Source organism: Gallus gallus, chromosome 5 (assembly GCF_016699485.2).
Source record: "Gallus gallus isolate bGalGal1 chromosome 5, bGalGal1.mat.broiler.GRCg7b, whole genome shotgun sequence".
Lineage (NCBI taxonomy): Eukaryota > Metazoa > Chordata > Aves > Galliformes > Phasianidae > Gallus > Gallus gallus.
Window position 1 is genome coordinate 55,081,069 of NC_052536.1, and position 15,057 is coordinate 55,096,125.

General features: G+C 47.5%; 1 protein-coding gene across 8 annotated transcripts in view; it reads left to right on the plus strand.

The window, feature by feature from the left end:
• The window catches only part of SLC35F4 (solute carrier family 35 member F4), a 106,245-nt gene extending 91,923 nt beyond the window's left edge, over positions 1 to 14,322 (plus strand). For 6 of the 8 annotated variants that reach the window (XM_004936471.5, XM_004936473.5, XM_040701531.1 and 3 more), the window contains 5 exons: positions 3,975 to 4,194; positions 10,099 to 10,224; positions 11,513 to 11,705; positions 12,927 to 13,016; positions 13,881 to 14,322. In XM_004936471.5, the coding sequence (XP_004936528.1) occupies positions 3,975 to 4,194; positions 10,099 to 10,224; positions 11,513 to 11,705; positions 12,927 to 13,016; positions 13,881 to 14,122 (871 nt within the window). In that variant the 3' untranslated portion in view covers positions 14,123 to 14,322. Of the gene's footprint in view, positions 1 to 3,974; positions 4,195 to 6,502; positions 7,422 to 10,098; positions 10,225 to 11,512; positions 11,706 to 12,926; positions 13,017 to 13,880 lie in introns of those variants that run through there. The other 2 variants (XM_046942192.1, XM_025151224.2) reach the window with 2 other exon arrangements.
• The last annotated feature ends 735 nt before the right edge of the window (positions 14,323 to 15,057 follow it).

The window sequence follows — 15,057 nt, forward strand, 5'->3', positions numbered from 1 at the left end:
TGAACTAAATGTTCTGAAGCTTGGTACGCTCTGCAAAAGGAAATCCAACCCTGCTGATAGCAGAAAGCACTCTGCAGATGTGGCGTAGGTCCTGTTAGAGTTATGGCTTGGGTTAAGTGGAAGGGAACTACTGACCTGTCAGACTCTTTAGTAGAGTCTGTAGTGGTAGGACAAAGGAAAATGGTTTCTAACTAAAAGAGGAGAGGATTAGACTGGGTATAAGAAAAAAAAGCTTTTTACAAGAATGGTGGTGAGGCACTGGCACAGATTGCCCAGAGAGGTGGGGGATGCCCCATCTCTGCAGACACCCAAGGTCAGGGGATGGGCTGTGAGCACCTGATGGAGCTGTGGATGTCCTTGTGCATTGCAGGGAGTTGGACCAGATGGCCTTTAAGGGTCCCTTCCAACTCAAACGGTTCTATAATCCTGAATTTCCAATGTAAAAAAGAATTGCCTCCCTGCCTGCTGTCTTGGCTCCTCAAGGAGCTTGCACTGTAGTGCTCAGCAGCTTTCCACCAGAATACTCCCATACTATAGCAGCAGGTGCTCTGCAGCCTTAGGGCATTGGCTAGGAACAGTGTTGGTAGGTGTGGGCTTAAGGAAAGATGAACGTGTTGTGAAGAGCTGTTTGTCTAGCAAGAAGGACAACAAGATGTGAGCATTACGGTCACCATATTCATGTTACCCCAGGTAGTGTCTGTTAGCTGCTCTTCTGTAAGCTGTTTTAAAACCAGCTGCTGCATTACGCTCCAGAGGCTGCTGTGTGTCAAGGGTGAGCAAACCTACTCTTCTGCAGGGAATCAGAATTCTGGCATCGAAATAACTGAGAGGGATGCAGTCTGTGTACTGCAACCCAGAGGTAAAGCTCCATGACTGCCTGAGGTGCTGCAATCCCTGAGAGCATGGCACACTGCCCACGAGGGCTACCTGCAAATAAAAAGCTATTTGTGTTAGAGGGCGGGTTTTAAATAGACTCCTTCTGCATTTGGAAATAGTTTGTGTCGTAGTTTCAGGGTCAGCTGCCCTTAGCTATGTCTCTGTCTGTAAGTCAACAGCCTACAGATAACTGTATAGGGGTGGATCCACAGAGCCTCTCCCCCGAGCACAGGGTTTTAATCACTGTCACGTCCTGATGACTTCTGCAGGTTTAATTTTAGTTGCATGCCAAAGAGGCTGAGTTAACCACTGAGCAACAAGGCCTCACAGAGCCCGAGGCAATGACTCTAGACATGGCTGGAAAGAGAAGGCAATCTTCCTGGCTCCTCACTCACTGAGCATTATTCGTCAGGAACACGGAGTTCTCCAAGGCACACAAGTGAATTCAGCAGGTCTCTCTCTTGCTCAGCACAACCCTGTCACAATTTTTTTTCTTCTCCTTTTTTTCTTTTTTCTTTTTTTAACTGAGAGATGATGAAGCACTGCCCTCTGTTCTGCCTGGTCCTTGTCTCCTCCTGTGTGTGATGAGGGCTCTTCCATGTACTTAAGCAGTCTGTTGCCTGGGGCATGTGAAGCCGAGTTTTCAGATTTCTTTTGCAAGTTGTGAACCTGTCTACGTCCCTCCCACTGTTTCTGGGAACTGAGAGATAAGTAACATTTTTGCTGGTCCTTCCCAGACTTTGGCCAGCCCATAGTGCCCATCCTAGAACAGCACAAATCTTGCTGACGCTTCCTCCTTCCATGAATTCCTACTTGGGGCACTTTGGACCTGACTCTGTGTTTGTCTGGGTGCAAACATCCTGGAGATCTATAGGAGAACAAAGCCTGGCCCATTCATTTCTCAAGGCCAGGCTGGATGGGGCTGTGAGCAACCTGCTCTGGAGGGAGGTGTCCCTGCCTATAGCAGGGGATAGGTACTGCATGGTCTTAAAGGTCCCTTCCAACCCAAACCATTCTATGATTCTGGCTTTGGAAACCCCCTCCCCTCCCTGTAGATAGATGGGCAGAAGTGCTGGGTGTGTTCCCAATGTCTCCTGCATCTCTCAGGTCCAGCTGTTCTCCAGCCGTGCTGCTGCTCTTTTATCTGCCTGCTCTCAGTGCCTTGCCTTGCCATGCACAGGGGTGATGGGGACATGATTTTCTATGGCACATTTAAAGAGAGTTTTCCCTGCTGCCTTGCAGACTCTGACACGGTGATGCACTTGGGTGATTTTGCTGTTTGTATGCTATTGGCATAGCACTGGGATAGTTAATCGTGCCCTGCATTATTGTGAGCAGCCCAAGCACCAATCTCTCTCATTTTAATATAGCACAAGCTTGTTTCCTCTAAGACAGATTCTGACAGCGTCTGAGACAGGCTGGATTTAGAACCATGTAACAATCCAATTGTGCATCTCAATGGACAGCAGAATTCCCACAGGTTTGGACGTCAGGATCCACGCAGGTCTATAGTTCACTGTTCAGATCTGTTCTTGACAAGACAGGGCATACCAGCTCTGGCATCTTGTAATGCTAACAGGTTTGGTGCATCCAGGTCAGCAACACCTGCCTGAAGTGAGGCACAGTCTGAGCTTAGCATCATCTCTGCATCCACTGTGTCTCACGGGGAGAAAAACATCTTTGAAGTGTCAGCTGCTGTATCTGCAAGCCAACAGGCACTCAAGTTTCTGCTGCCAGCAAGGCCATTCCCAGACAAGGAAATCCATCACATTTAACTCCTGTTGAAAGCAGTGGTACAGCAGCCTGCATTCAGACTGAAACATTTCTTTGTCTGCCTCAGTTTACCTCAGATAAATGAGGTACAAAGCAAGTAATAAATGCCACACAACACGAGCTGTTCTCTTTCCGTGTGTAACGTTCCACAGAAGCAGGCTGACTTCTGAGAGCATACAGCTCATCCAGGCTGAAGGAGAGGATTGGCAGATCTGCCAGCCTGAGCATCACCAGCTCGGTGCACATCCCAGCTTTGGTGTTAGCACCAGAAATGACTGCTTTGTACCCCAACTCATCTTAGTAGCAGAGGGAATTGCTAGCTATGAAGTAAGGCATAGGTTATCCTACTATTACACAGACGTTACTGCTCTCCTTTCTTCAAATTGAGAATGGTGGTTTCTGTTTGTAACAGTAAAAAACACACCTTTTGAACAGCAGATTTCCCCAGAGGTACAAGCAGTGAGCTGGGAGACCCAAACACAGCTCCTTAAAGGGAAAATGAAGTCAAAATCATTACTACCACTGCCACTCCCCAATAAAGCACAGAAAACCTAAGTTTTTTTGCTTTATTTATTTTGCAGTGCACTCTTTGAAGTTACTAGTTAGTTCCAGGTAATTGGTAGTTTAGGAGTTGTCCAAGGCCATGAAAGCTGTGGGGACCCAAGGCCTGGGGGAATTGTGCTCGTAGTCCCTTAGTGTTGTCACGTACCGACGTGTTGCAGTCTGGTGGCACCTTGGTTGGCTCCACTGGCGTTTTGGTTTTGTGATGCATTCACACTTCTCGCTCTGTTGTACAATGCAGCTGTTAAATACCCTGCCCTTTCCTCTCCTCCTGTTTCATCGGCTCAGCTTCACGTGCCGGTGGGTATCTTTCAGGCAATCCCTTAAGCTCACTTGGCCATACACTAGAATATATTCCAATAGAAATAAAAAGAAGTATCAGAGCAAAGCAGGAGAACAACTGTCAAGCTACAGAGAAAAAATGCAGTTATAATCACCCTTTCCATGGCCTTGAAGGCGGAAGCTGAGAGCTGTCAGTGTTTTATAGATGACCTTCATGTACGTGTGCACCTCTGGGATTGTTGTTGCATAGGGTGTGATTATTCCAGGTAAGCTACTTCTTTTCTATTTGTGAAACTGCTGTTTTGAGAAACGTGTCGGATATTTTCTCTATGTGAATTAAACAGTGCTTTCTTACGGGCGTGCGGAGTAGTTAAGAAAAGCACTTAATTGAGTGTGATAAAAGTCTAATGAATGTTTGCCGTGCTGGAGTGGATGCTAAGCAGAATCCTGGCTGAGCTTTAAACTCTCTTTTCTTTTCGTAGGGAATGCAGTCGGATTTTTGGTGAAGATGGTCTGACGCTGAAACTCTTTCTTAAAAGGACTGCTCCCTTTTCTATTCTGTGGACTTTGACTAACTACTTGTATTTACTGGCTTTAAAGAAGCTGACAGCCACAGACGTCTCTGCTCTGTTCTGTTGTAACAAAGCTTTTGTCTTCTTGCTTTCTTGGATTGTGCTGAAAGACAGGTTCATGGGAGCAAGGGTAATGGCATGCCTGATTTTCACCTCTCTTTGTTTTCATACTTACCTCTCAAACCATAAGCTATTGCACTACCATAGTTCTGCTGCATTATGGTATGTATATACCACGTCACGGTGTGTATATACCATGAAACCATTCTCATTTAGCTTTGTGGTCAAACTGTGAGCCTGAAGATCAGTTAGAGGTGTCAGACTCAGTGGGGTTACAGGGCTAAGTACAGTCAGTTAATTTTATTTTAAACCTTGTGATAAATGCTTAGGTTCTAACCAAAGCAATTTTCTTCCTTGTTTGAGTAGGCAAATGTTTTCAGTATGTAAAATATATACTTAAGCCACACGTACACGTGCATAAACCACCACCACATCTGAGAGCTCCTGATATGCAGCAGTTTGAATGGTTGTGTTCTATAGCTTGGCTAAGGAGCAGCAAGGTCTTCCCTGTTTCTGCCTGTGCAGATTCTCCCATTGAAGTGGTGGTCCAAGGCCTCGTGGTCTCAGTGGGTGTGATCCTTCTGGACCCATCCAGCCCCATCAGTGACTGTGTGGGGCCAGGCTGGTGCATAGGACCAGAAGAGTCAATAGAATGGAAGTTCCATGACCAGTAGGGTCAATAGAGTGGAAGTTCCATGTCCAGGAGGGTCAACAGAGTGGAAGTTCCATGGAAGGCTTGAAGGATCAGGATGCTTATCCAAGTGGGCTGCTTTTATTTAAAAAATGATGAAGACAGCAGTTTGTTTTTAATTAGCAATGTGATAGAATTGGTTCGGAAGTGGAAGGAGAAGGCACCCTCACTCACAGGCATTTGGAGCAGGCAGCAGCACATTGCCCAGTCACTGTGCTTGGGTTCTGGGGACAGGAGAGGGAATTGCTTAAAGTAAAACAGTTCTGGGGTTTCCTGGAGGGACAGGACTGGCTAGGCAGTCTGTAATGACATGGAGCAACGGGCACCCACATGTTGTCCCATGAGAAGCTCTCCTTTGAGTAGGGGTTGTTGCTGGATGGGTTCGGCGAAGGGTCCGTGCCATGAAAGTAAGGGCATGGACATCTCACCTTGCTGTGCTAAAGCCAGACATCTGTATATCTATTTCCTATGTAATTAAAAATGTGAAAACTCAGATGTCTGAGCGTGCCCTACCCCCATCATGCTGATGGCTGGCTCTCAGAAGCGGGGTTTGAAATCCTCAGTTCTTCTGCACAGCAATTAACAGCAGCGGTGACTTCTGAGGCCGTTTTCCCCCCTCAGTCCCTTGATCATCTCAGCTTCCTGCTGTTACTCCTCACTTGTGTAAGGTGATACTGAGCCCAATTGGGATTAAAAATAGGAAATTTGGGACTCTTTAAGGTATTTTTTTTTTTTCCTAAAAGCAACCTCTTTCTAGAAGAGCTAGCACAATTACTGCATTGCTGTAGCCCACTTTCTTAAAGAAAGCAGGTAAAAAAATACTAAAGCCATTCTCAGTTATTAGCTGCTTTTCACTGAGTGATACAAAGTCGCTATAAATATGCATTAGTATTAATGCTGTAAACACCGTGAGGTTTGTACAAGAAAGAGCTGGCAGAGGAAGCCAACAGCAAATCCTGCACATGAAAGAAGCTGCTTTTGCTGCTAAGTGGCAGATTCTGCATGCACTGTGCTGGAAGGGTAATTAGCAGCCTTTTCCAGCAGCCCTCCTGCCAGAGTAACGCTTAATGATGTTAATAACCACGCAGGAGAGTGTATGAGAACTAAAACACAGCAAAGCAGCGTGGACTCAGCCTTTGGTATTACGAATGCATCTCACAGGCGTGATTTGGTTACTTGGACATGAAGGGGATGGAAAGAAAAAGGGTAATTGCATACCCCATGCAGAAGCACACAGCAGCCTGGAGCCCAGCCAGCATTTCAGAGCTCAGCTACTTGTTCCATCAGAGCCTGGGAGCTGTGTGGCTTATCTGCAGTGCATTGGGGTGGGATGCAGCTGCAGGCAGGATTTCAGGTGGGCTGTGTAAGGACAGGTGTGGTGTGATGGCTGCCTAAGTGGTGTGGTATAGATTTGGGTGGGGAAGCATCAAATAGCTGCAGGAAGGCTCCATGTAGTGCTCTGACATTTGAATTAGGTGCAGTGTGTGCTTTGTAGTGATGCTGAAGGAGCTTGTGGCAACCAGAGAGAGTAAAACGGAGACAGGGGAGGTTTAGGTTGGATATGAGGAGGAAGTTTTTCACCCAGATGGTGGTGACGCACTGAACAGGTTGCCCAAGGAGGCTGTGGATGCCCCATCCCTGCAGGCATTCAAGGCCAGGCTGGATGTGGCTCTGGGCAGCCTGGGCTGCTGGTTGGTGACCCTGCACATAGCAGGGGGTTGGAACTGGATGAGCATTGTGGTCCTTTTCAACCCAGGCCATTCTGTGATTCTATGATAAAACACACACTGGAGAAAGAATAAAGAATATTTCTATGAAACTGATATACACAGCAATGAACGTGTATCTATTTACTTATGGAAGAGCAAGGATTCAGAGTTTCAGTACAGGTAGACCCTTAGCCACAGTGAGGTATCCGTGCAGGGAACATCACACAGACCCTACTATGCCATAACCTGGTTGGCTTGGACGCTTACGAATGCCTTACAGATTAATAAGATGCACCCTGTGGCCATGTTACACGGGGATTTGTGGAAGGCCGGACAGCTGTGGCTCAGAGCAAGCACAAATGTGTGAATGACTTCTTATCTTTGAGGAGTTCTGTGGGTTTATGATGCTTCAGTGTAGCCACATGTTAAACATTCCCAAGTCTGAGCCCATGGTTGTATTTCTTCTGTGAAGCTGGCAGCTGAATTGACGCTTATTGGGTAGGTGCAGAGTGCTTTGGGGGCATTTCCCCCCCAAAAAAAGGTTGCCTGGAGCATAGACTGAGATTTCCTTACTGCAGCACCCCACTTTGCCATATGCTCCACGTAGAAAAGCAATTGCTCCTAACTGTTAGTTGGCCTGGCTGCCTTCTGGGAAAAAGAAAAAGGCAAGCTTATTTCATCCCTTCCTTACAAGGCTCTGAGAGAAAGCTATTCCACTCTTCCATTAATTAAAAGCCTTGTTTAACGAGCTGTCAGCTGCAGCAACCAGCCTTGCCTGGCCGTGGCCTTGCTGCTGCTTGTCTGCAGGATGTGTGCTCAGGTTTCTAAAGCAAACACACGGGGTCAGCTATGCTAATGCAGTGGTGTGTGATTTGCAGGAGGAGCTTTGTGCACGAGGTTGAAATAACGTTCTCTCTGTTTGCCCGTATCAGGTCATAGGTATCTGAAGTCTTAGGAGATGATGCCCCGTATCTGTCCGTCGTCGTGGTTGTTTCATGGGAAAAGGTGTTTGGCTTTCTAAATTGCTGATGAAAGTAGGAAACTGTCTCTCAGAATGGGATGTAGTCAGGCTGGGGAGATGATTTATCCAACAGGAAGGTCCTTTCTGTGGGGATGGTGGATCTACTGGTCACCAGCACCAGGAAGGGCTTCACATACTGGGTCAGAGTGCTGAGTTTAATCTTGATCCTTTCCATCCGAAGAAGGGGATAACTGCATCGGATTCCCCTGTTTTGTCTTATGGGAGATACTGCCTGAAATACTGTGGCTGAAGGATCCAGCTGACGGCTGAAATGCTGCGTCTGAGTTTGTGCACGAGGCGGGATGTGCGATGCAGCACAAGGTGAAACCACATGTGCAGTATAGCAGGGCGAGGGGAGCTCTGCACAATCACAGGAGGATTGTGCTGATTTCAGAGAAGTGCTGAGTATGATTCTGCGCTTCTTCAAGGCTTGGCTGTCGTGGTATTGGTATGCTAGGATCAACCGTAAGGAGGAACAGCAGTATTAGACAATTATTACATCGCTTGTCAGGGAGCACAGTGACAGGAGGAGGAGTAATGACTTTAAACTAATAGAGGGGAGATTTAGATCTGATATAAGGAAGAAATTCCTCTCTTTCAGGTGGTGAGATGCTGGCATAGAGAAGCTGTGGGTGCCCCATCCCTGGAGGTGCCCAAGGTCAGCCTGGATGGGGCAGCCTGAGCTGCTGGGAGGTGTCCCTGCCCGTGACAGGGACTCAGTGGGCTTTAAAAAGGTCCCTTCCAGCCATTGGGATTTAGGAGTGCTGACATTTTAGCTGCAGTCTCAGAGATTTGCCTTCACCGTGGGAGTTGATCGTTGATTCCCAGTCGTGTCCCACGCATGGACACGTTTACACCCGTCCTCATCTCGTGTGACATGGCTTTGTTCTTCTGAGTGGTGCTGCTGAAGTTGATTTATGAAGGTTTTGTGTTTATTGCCTCAGCATAGCTCACATCTGCTCGGTACAGTTGGTTTCGGGGGCTCTCGGTGAACCTTTGTGAGATCTGAAAGTCAGCCTGCTCTGCAGTAGGGCAGGTGGTTTTATGGAGAAGTCTTTGTCCGTGTGTGTGTGAAGCACATGAAGCTCAAGTTCATCTGGTAGTAAACATTTCTTATGTGCAGAGGTTTTCCAGAAAGAACTCCTAACCCAGGGTCCATCTCTTGTTGGTGATCTGGGATTGTACCAGGGACAAGGAGGCTGTGGATGCCCCGTCCATCCCTGGAGGTGTTCAAGGCCAGGTTGGATGGGGCTCTGGGCAGCCTGGGCTGCTATGAAATGTGGAGGTTGGTGGCCCTGCATGCAGCAGGGGGGGTTGGAGCTTCATGATCCTTGAGGTCCCTTCCAACCCAGGCCATTCTGTGATTCTATGAGAGCCCTGCCTGCCAAGTGGGCTGCTCAGGAGCTGACAGCAACACGGTGTGCTGTTGAGCACAACTGTATTTGTTTTATTTGTATTGGACAGAGAGGGCCCTCCTTGTCCTTTCCACTGTGTGATTTAATGGGTATCTGATAAGAGAAAAGCATCTGAGCCCTACAGACTGCTGATGGCTCTGTAACAGCCAACATCAGAGATCTGCATTTGTGCATCTTCTGCTCTGTGCCAAGCTCTAGTACAGTCTTTTATTTATAATGGCAAGGTGTCTAATGCTATACTAGTTCTTTTTCAAATCCACATAGAAACCCATCTTTCAGAAATGGAGCTGTGATTTTCCCCAGGTCTCAGGGAACGTTTCCCTCTGAAGCCCATGGAAGTTAGGTAGTCACTGTCTTTGAAAGCAAAAAAAGGGTAAAGACTCCAAATTTACCTGCAGGTAAAGCAGAGAGAAGGAGTTTTTCCAAGAATGAAGCATGGAGTGATGCCTGGCACTTCATGAAGCTTCCTGGAGTCAGGACCCAGAATTCCACATGCCATGTAGATAAATATTTCTGTTCTTATTCCCCTGAGTTTCTTAGAAGCTCTGTCTGGGATTTTCAAATGAGGAAAAAACAACCCCAACCCTACAAACCCTGACTACAGAGGTGAAGGCTTCTTAAAGACATTGGGCCACATCTGTCCGAGAAAGCTGGCGCAGCCATTGGGAAATGTACACAGCCCCCAGTTACGTACAGCTGTTCCCCAGCACAAGAGTTACTGTCCTGGGCTCATCTCCAGGAAGGCTTCCCATCAAAATGTTTGCATTTCAGGTCCAAGTGGTGGCTTTGATGACCGTTCATCCTCTTGCACAGCAAAGAATCTTAGAAATCTCTCAGTCTTAGAGTCACATCATTAAAGTGGGTCTTTAGCTTGTGAAATACGTAATGCTGGATGTTACGTGAGTAGTTCCCAGGAGAGTTTGCAGTGCTATAGATCCATATCACTGTCAGTGCATACGCTTTCATTATGTTTTACATCTCTCCCAACAGTATGTAACCACCTATTTAAGGGAAGTCGGGAAGGTCTGAAGTCAGAGGATGTAGCTAGTGACACTCATTAAAACCCCCCGCAGTGATAATCTCTTTCTGTGTAATGAAACTGTGCTGAGCTTCACATTGCCTTGCTTTGTCTGTGCAGATAGTCGCAGCAATAATGGCAATCACAGGAATCGTAATGATGGCATATGCAGATGGTTTCCAGGGTGATTCAATTATCGGGGTAGCATATGCTGTTGGATCAGCCTCTACATCTGCACTGTATAAGGTGGGTCGTCGCTGTTTATTAATATTTTTATTTCTTCAGCATTAGGTGTTAAAGATGTGTATGTACAGAGCGGATCCCTATGAATTTTACTTTGTATTTTACTTTGATTTATTCACCCCTCGTGTGTCCTTCATGTTGTGACCAGGCAATGTCACAGTGTCAGAAATGTTACTACCAGAGCAATTAGTCTGTAGCTGCCAAATATTCAGAATGCCTTTGCTTTACGAGCCCTTAATGAAATCTCTGTTGTTACCCTGCTGCAGGGAGGTTAGGATCCTGTTTTAACCCTTTCTTGCCAATGCCATTCATTGACACTGTGTCAAGTGGGCCATGTGCAGCAGGGAGGAGAGGGACAGCAGACAGCACCGCATCCCTTCTGCAGGGACAGACGTCTCGTCCCTGGTCTGCAGTGCAGAGCTCTTGTGTATTCCACTCTCGTGCCAGGCTCAGAGCCCCTGTTTGCCTGGTATGTTAGAGACAGCAGGGCTCTGAGTCCTGCTTGAAAGAAGCAGCTGCTCTTGGAGGTGAGAGATGAAGAAGGCAGGGACGTGGCTGACCTAGAAATAGCCCACCTTCTAGGATGGGTTAAGGTGGCTGCATTTACTCCTGTAACTTTCCTTACGTGGACCGCTCTGTCTTTGGATTCTGAGTTACACTCCTTTTGGCATTTTATAATAAGCATCATGATATGTTGTCTACGTGGACTTGTGCAAGGCCTTTGACGTGGTTCCACACCACATCCTCATCTCTAAATGGGAGAGAGATGGGTCCGAAGGCTGGACTATTAGATGGATAAAGTATGGGCTGGAAGATCAATGGCTCTGTGTCCAGGTGGAGGCCGGTCACAAGTGGTGTCCCCATGGGGTCCGTCTTGGGACCGGTGCTCTTCAACATCTTTATCAACACATGGACAATGGCATCACATGCACCCTCAGCAAGTTTGCTGTTGGCACCAAGCCGAGTGATGCAGTTGATAGAACAGAAGGAAGGGATGCCACCCAGAGGGACCTGGACGACTCAAAAGGTGGGCCCATGGGAGCCTAATGAGATTCAACAAAGCCAAATGCACGGCGTTGCACTTCAGTCTGGGAAATCCCAGCTGTGCGCACACTGGGAGAAGAACTCATTGAGGGCAACTTTGCTAAGAAGGGACTGGGGGATGTGACAGCCTGTCCTGCTCACAGCTGTCCTTGTGCCCTGTTCTTCCCAAGGGAATGGAGGATGCTGTGCAGGAGGACTTTGCTTCCACCATAGCCGTGAGACTAAAACCCTTCTCTTTCCTTCGCAGGTTTTGTTCAAAATGTTTCTTGGCAGTGCGAACTTCGGGGAGGCAGCTCACTTTGTTTCCACCTTGGGCTTCTTCAATTTGATTTTCATCTCTGTTACCCCAATCATACTGTATTTTACAAAGGTGGAGTACTGGTCACCCTTCTCTGCTGTGCCATGGGGTTACCTGTGTGGAGTAGCTGGCCTCTGGTTAGGTATGTGATAAAACAGGTGCTCATTTTTCTGTCCCTTCCCTTTGCACCCAGTACAAAGTTAGCCTTAGACACACATTTGCTCCCCCTGCTTAAGCAGCAAAGCTCTCCTGGATGGAATCTGACCTCCGTGCACACCGGTACTCCTGGAAGAATGATTAACGCTTTCCATTGGAGGCCTTAACACTAATATTAGTAGAAGGAAACAAACACAGAGCACTTGTACTAATTGTTCACTTTTCATCTTCGCATTCCTACAGCGGTGTTATCGATATTTCACTTTCTCTGGCCCAGAATGGTTGCTAAAAATGGAATTTCAAAGGGCTGCACGTAGCCGAGCAGCTCCTGGCAGGCACTGCAGGGCATGCAGCACTGACATGGAGACCCACTCATGCAGGACACCTTTCTGGGGGTGCTGCAGGCTCTGGGCAGAGATTGCACAGCTTTTTGGGGGTCTGCAAAGGCTGGTGTTGTCTGTTTTATTTCCTGCAGCCTTCTCCCTTCCTCTCTCCCATAATGCTTCTTGCAGAGCCACAATTGCTGTCCTCTAGCCAGGCAGAAAAGCTGTTGGATTCAGCCCTGGGGTGTTTTAATTTGCAGGTATAAGAACATCCTTTCCTTTGCTAAAGTCTCAATTATTTCATAATTGTAGAGGTTTGTCTCTACTACAAGTATATTAAATGGAAACAAAGAGGATGTCGTTGCCCGTACACAGCCCATCAATGCAGCCATGCTGAAACACAGCAGGTCTGACAGCTGAGGTGCTGAGAGCAAGCCCTTGCCATTCCTTGGTGCTGTTCTAAGCTGAATGGCAGCTTCTCTGTGAGCATCAGAGGAACAAAAAGTAGTGGTAATTTACCACCCAGAGTTCTGCTGTCCAGGACTACTTATATTAAAAACAAAACCCCAAAACATCTCATAAATCCACATTGAGCATTTGTACTGCCTTCAACGTTGCAGCAAGACTGTGGTCTAAGTACAGCCTACTTAGCTGACTTCATGGGCTAATTACATGTGTGCCCCTTTATATTGAGGGACGTGGTCAGTGGGCACTGTTGGTGGTAGGTGGATGGTTGGACTAGATGATCTTAGAGGTCTTTTCCAACCTTAATGACTCTATGATTATAGAGTTCCCATCACACTTCTGGGGTCAGAGTGGAGGAGGAGAGTCTCATTCTAGTCCTCTTCTGCATAATCATGTATTATTTTGTCTGTTTTCCCCAGCTTTCAACATCCTGGTTAACGTTGGCGTCGTGCTCACGTACCCCATTCTGATCTCTATCGGCACAGTGCTCAGCGTCCCTGGGAATGCAGGTACCGTCCTGTGCTCGTTGCTTGGAAGATGAGCACATCAGCGTGCAGACAGCAGAGGCAGTTTTTAGCCTAAATGGTCAAAATGTGCTGCCACGTATCTCAGAAGGGATTTGACGTCGCTTGGCTCCCACGCGTGCCCCGGGTGATGGTGGGATTTTTGGTTAGCCAAAGCCATTTCTTTTGTCTTCCTTTCCCTGGTGGCTGTGCCCATCCTGAGCACAGGGGAGGCAGGGAGCAGCCCCAGGGCTGGTGACTGATGAGGGCAGCCCATACACGTGGAACTTGACTCCAAAGTCATTTCTTCTTCAGTAGCCGCTGTCTCTGCTCTTCGAATTTCCTCCTTCACCTCCCTGGCCTTACAACTCCAGGTGTCTGGGCACATTTCCAAAGAAACATCTATTTATAGGGGGGATGCAGGTCAGAGATGCACAAAGTGATTGTCAGCCCTTTAAGGGCTCAGATGTGCTATATATTAAATGTGTTATTACGCTCGTAGAGCTGGCAGGCTGGGCCTGGAGGCATCACCTCCAGCTTGCTGCCCTCCCTGATCCGTGTGGCTCAAGGACATCACCTGATGGTGGCCTTTCAATATCCAAAGGGGAGAGCTACAGGAAAGAAGGGGACAGACTCTTGAGCAGGGTCTGTGTCAACAGAACAAGGAGAAATGACTTCAAGTTTCAAGAGGATAGATTCAGGTTAGATACAAGGAAAAGTCTTTCACAGTGACCAGCAGCTGGTCACTTTAGGGGATGACAGACAACGTGGCCATCTAAGATGCATGTCATGGAGATATGCCTGGCTGATCTGATGCCACATTCTTTTTCCTGCTGCAGTTCTGATGGTGGTGTTGTTTCTCCTTCACAGCTGTGGATCTGTTGAAGCACAAAATGATCTTCAGCGTGGTGAGGTTGGGAGCCACCATCATCATTTGCATTGGGTTCCTGCTGATGCTGCTCCCCGAAGAGTGGGACGAAATAACCCTGAGGTTCATCAACAGCTTAAAGGAGAAGAAAAGCGAGGATCACGCCGACGACATCACAGACTCCAGCGTACACACGAGGAGCAGAAGTAGAGCCAATGGCACAGTGTCTATACCACTGGCTTAGGGCTGGTGGACCGTACTGCACGCAGGTGTATATTCTGTGAATATAGCTTAAATTTCCTCACTCCTTGTATGCTTAAAAATGCCATTTACTCTGAACTGGGTATGAGTTGTAAGATAAGAGAGTTAGATCTATAATAAATGTTTACATTTATACACTTACCAAGGAAAGGGTGTAAATAACCACAATAAAACGTTTTCTAATTAAAAAAAAACAAAACAAAAAACAACAAACATTTAAGCTGTTGTGTTACTGAACCCGGTGGTGCTGAGCTTCACCCTGAGCCCAGTACCTCCCAGAGCCTTCTCACGAGAGACGGAGCAACCTGAGCCACCAGCACCCTTGGGAAATGGCAGATCCTGTTTCTTAGAGCATTTCATTGGACCAAACAATTGTTCTTCTCATCCACCACAGTGAAAAACCCTTCAGAAGCCAAAGCAAAGCAACCCGGCCACTTCCCTCTCTGTCACCATGTAACGCAGGGGAGCTGTGACCCGGCATTCCTGGGATCAGTCACACTTGTGGCTGAATGGGCACCACCCCAGGTCAGTTTTGGGGTTGATACATTCATTTACACCAACAGAGAGCTGTGGAGATGTGTTTTACTGAAATACAGCTCCTGCCAAACCAAACACAGAGGGAAAACAAGCGTTTCCTTGCAGCATGCATTGACGAGCACGTTTTGGCACGCAGCCTCGTGGCAGCGTCTTCAGGCCCAGAACTGGATCCTTCAAGGAGCCTCATTAAGTATTCGGCAAGGAAAAACATGTGAAATGGATCGTGTTCCATCATGGTTCCATCAGCCATGGTTCCATGGTTCCATCAGCCATGCTGCTGATCCATCGGAGGAACACAAACTGAGAATCCCACCCACTCAGTGCCTGCTCAGACGCAGCCATTCTGCAGCCATGCCCTCCTCCCACCCCCAGCACAGCCGC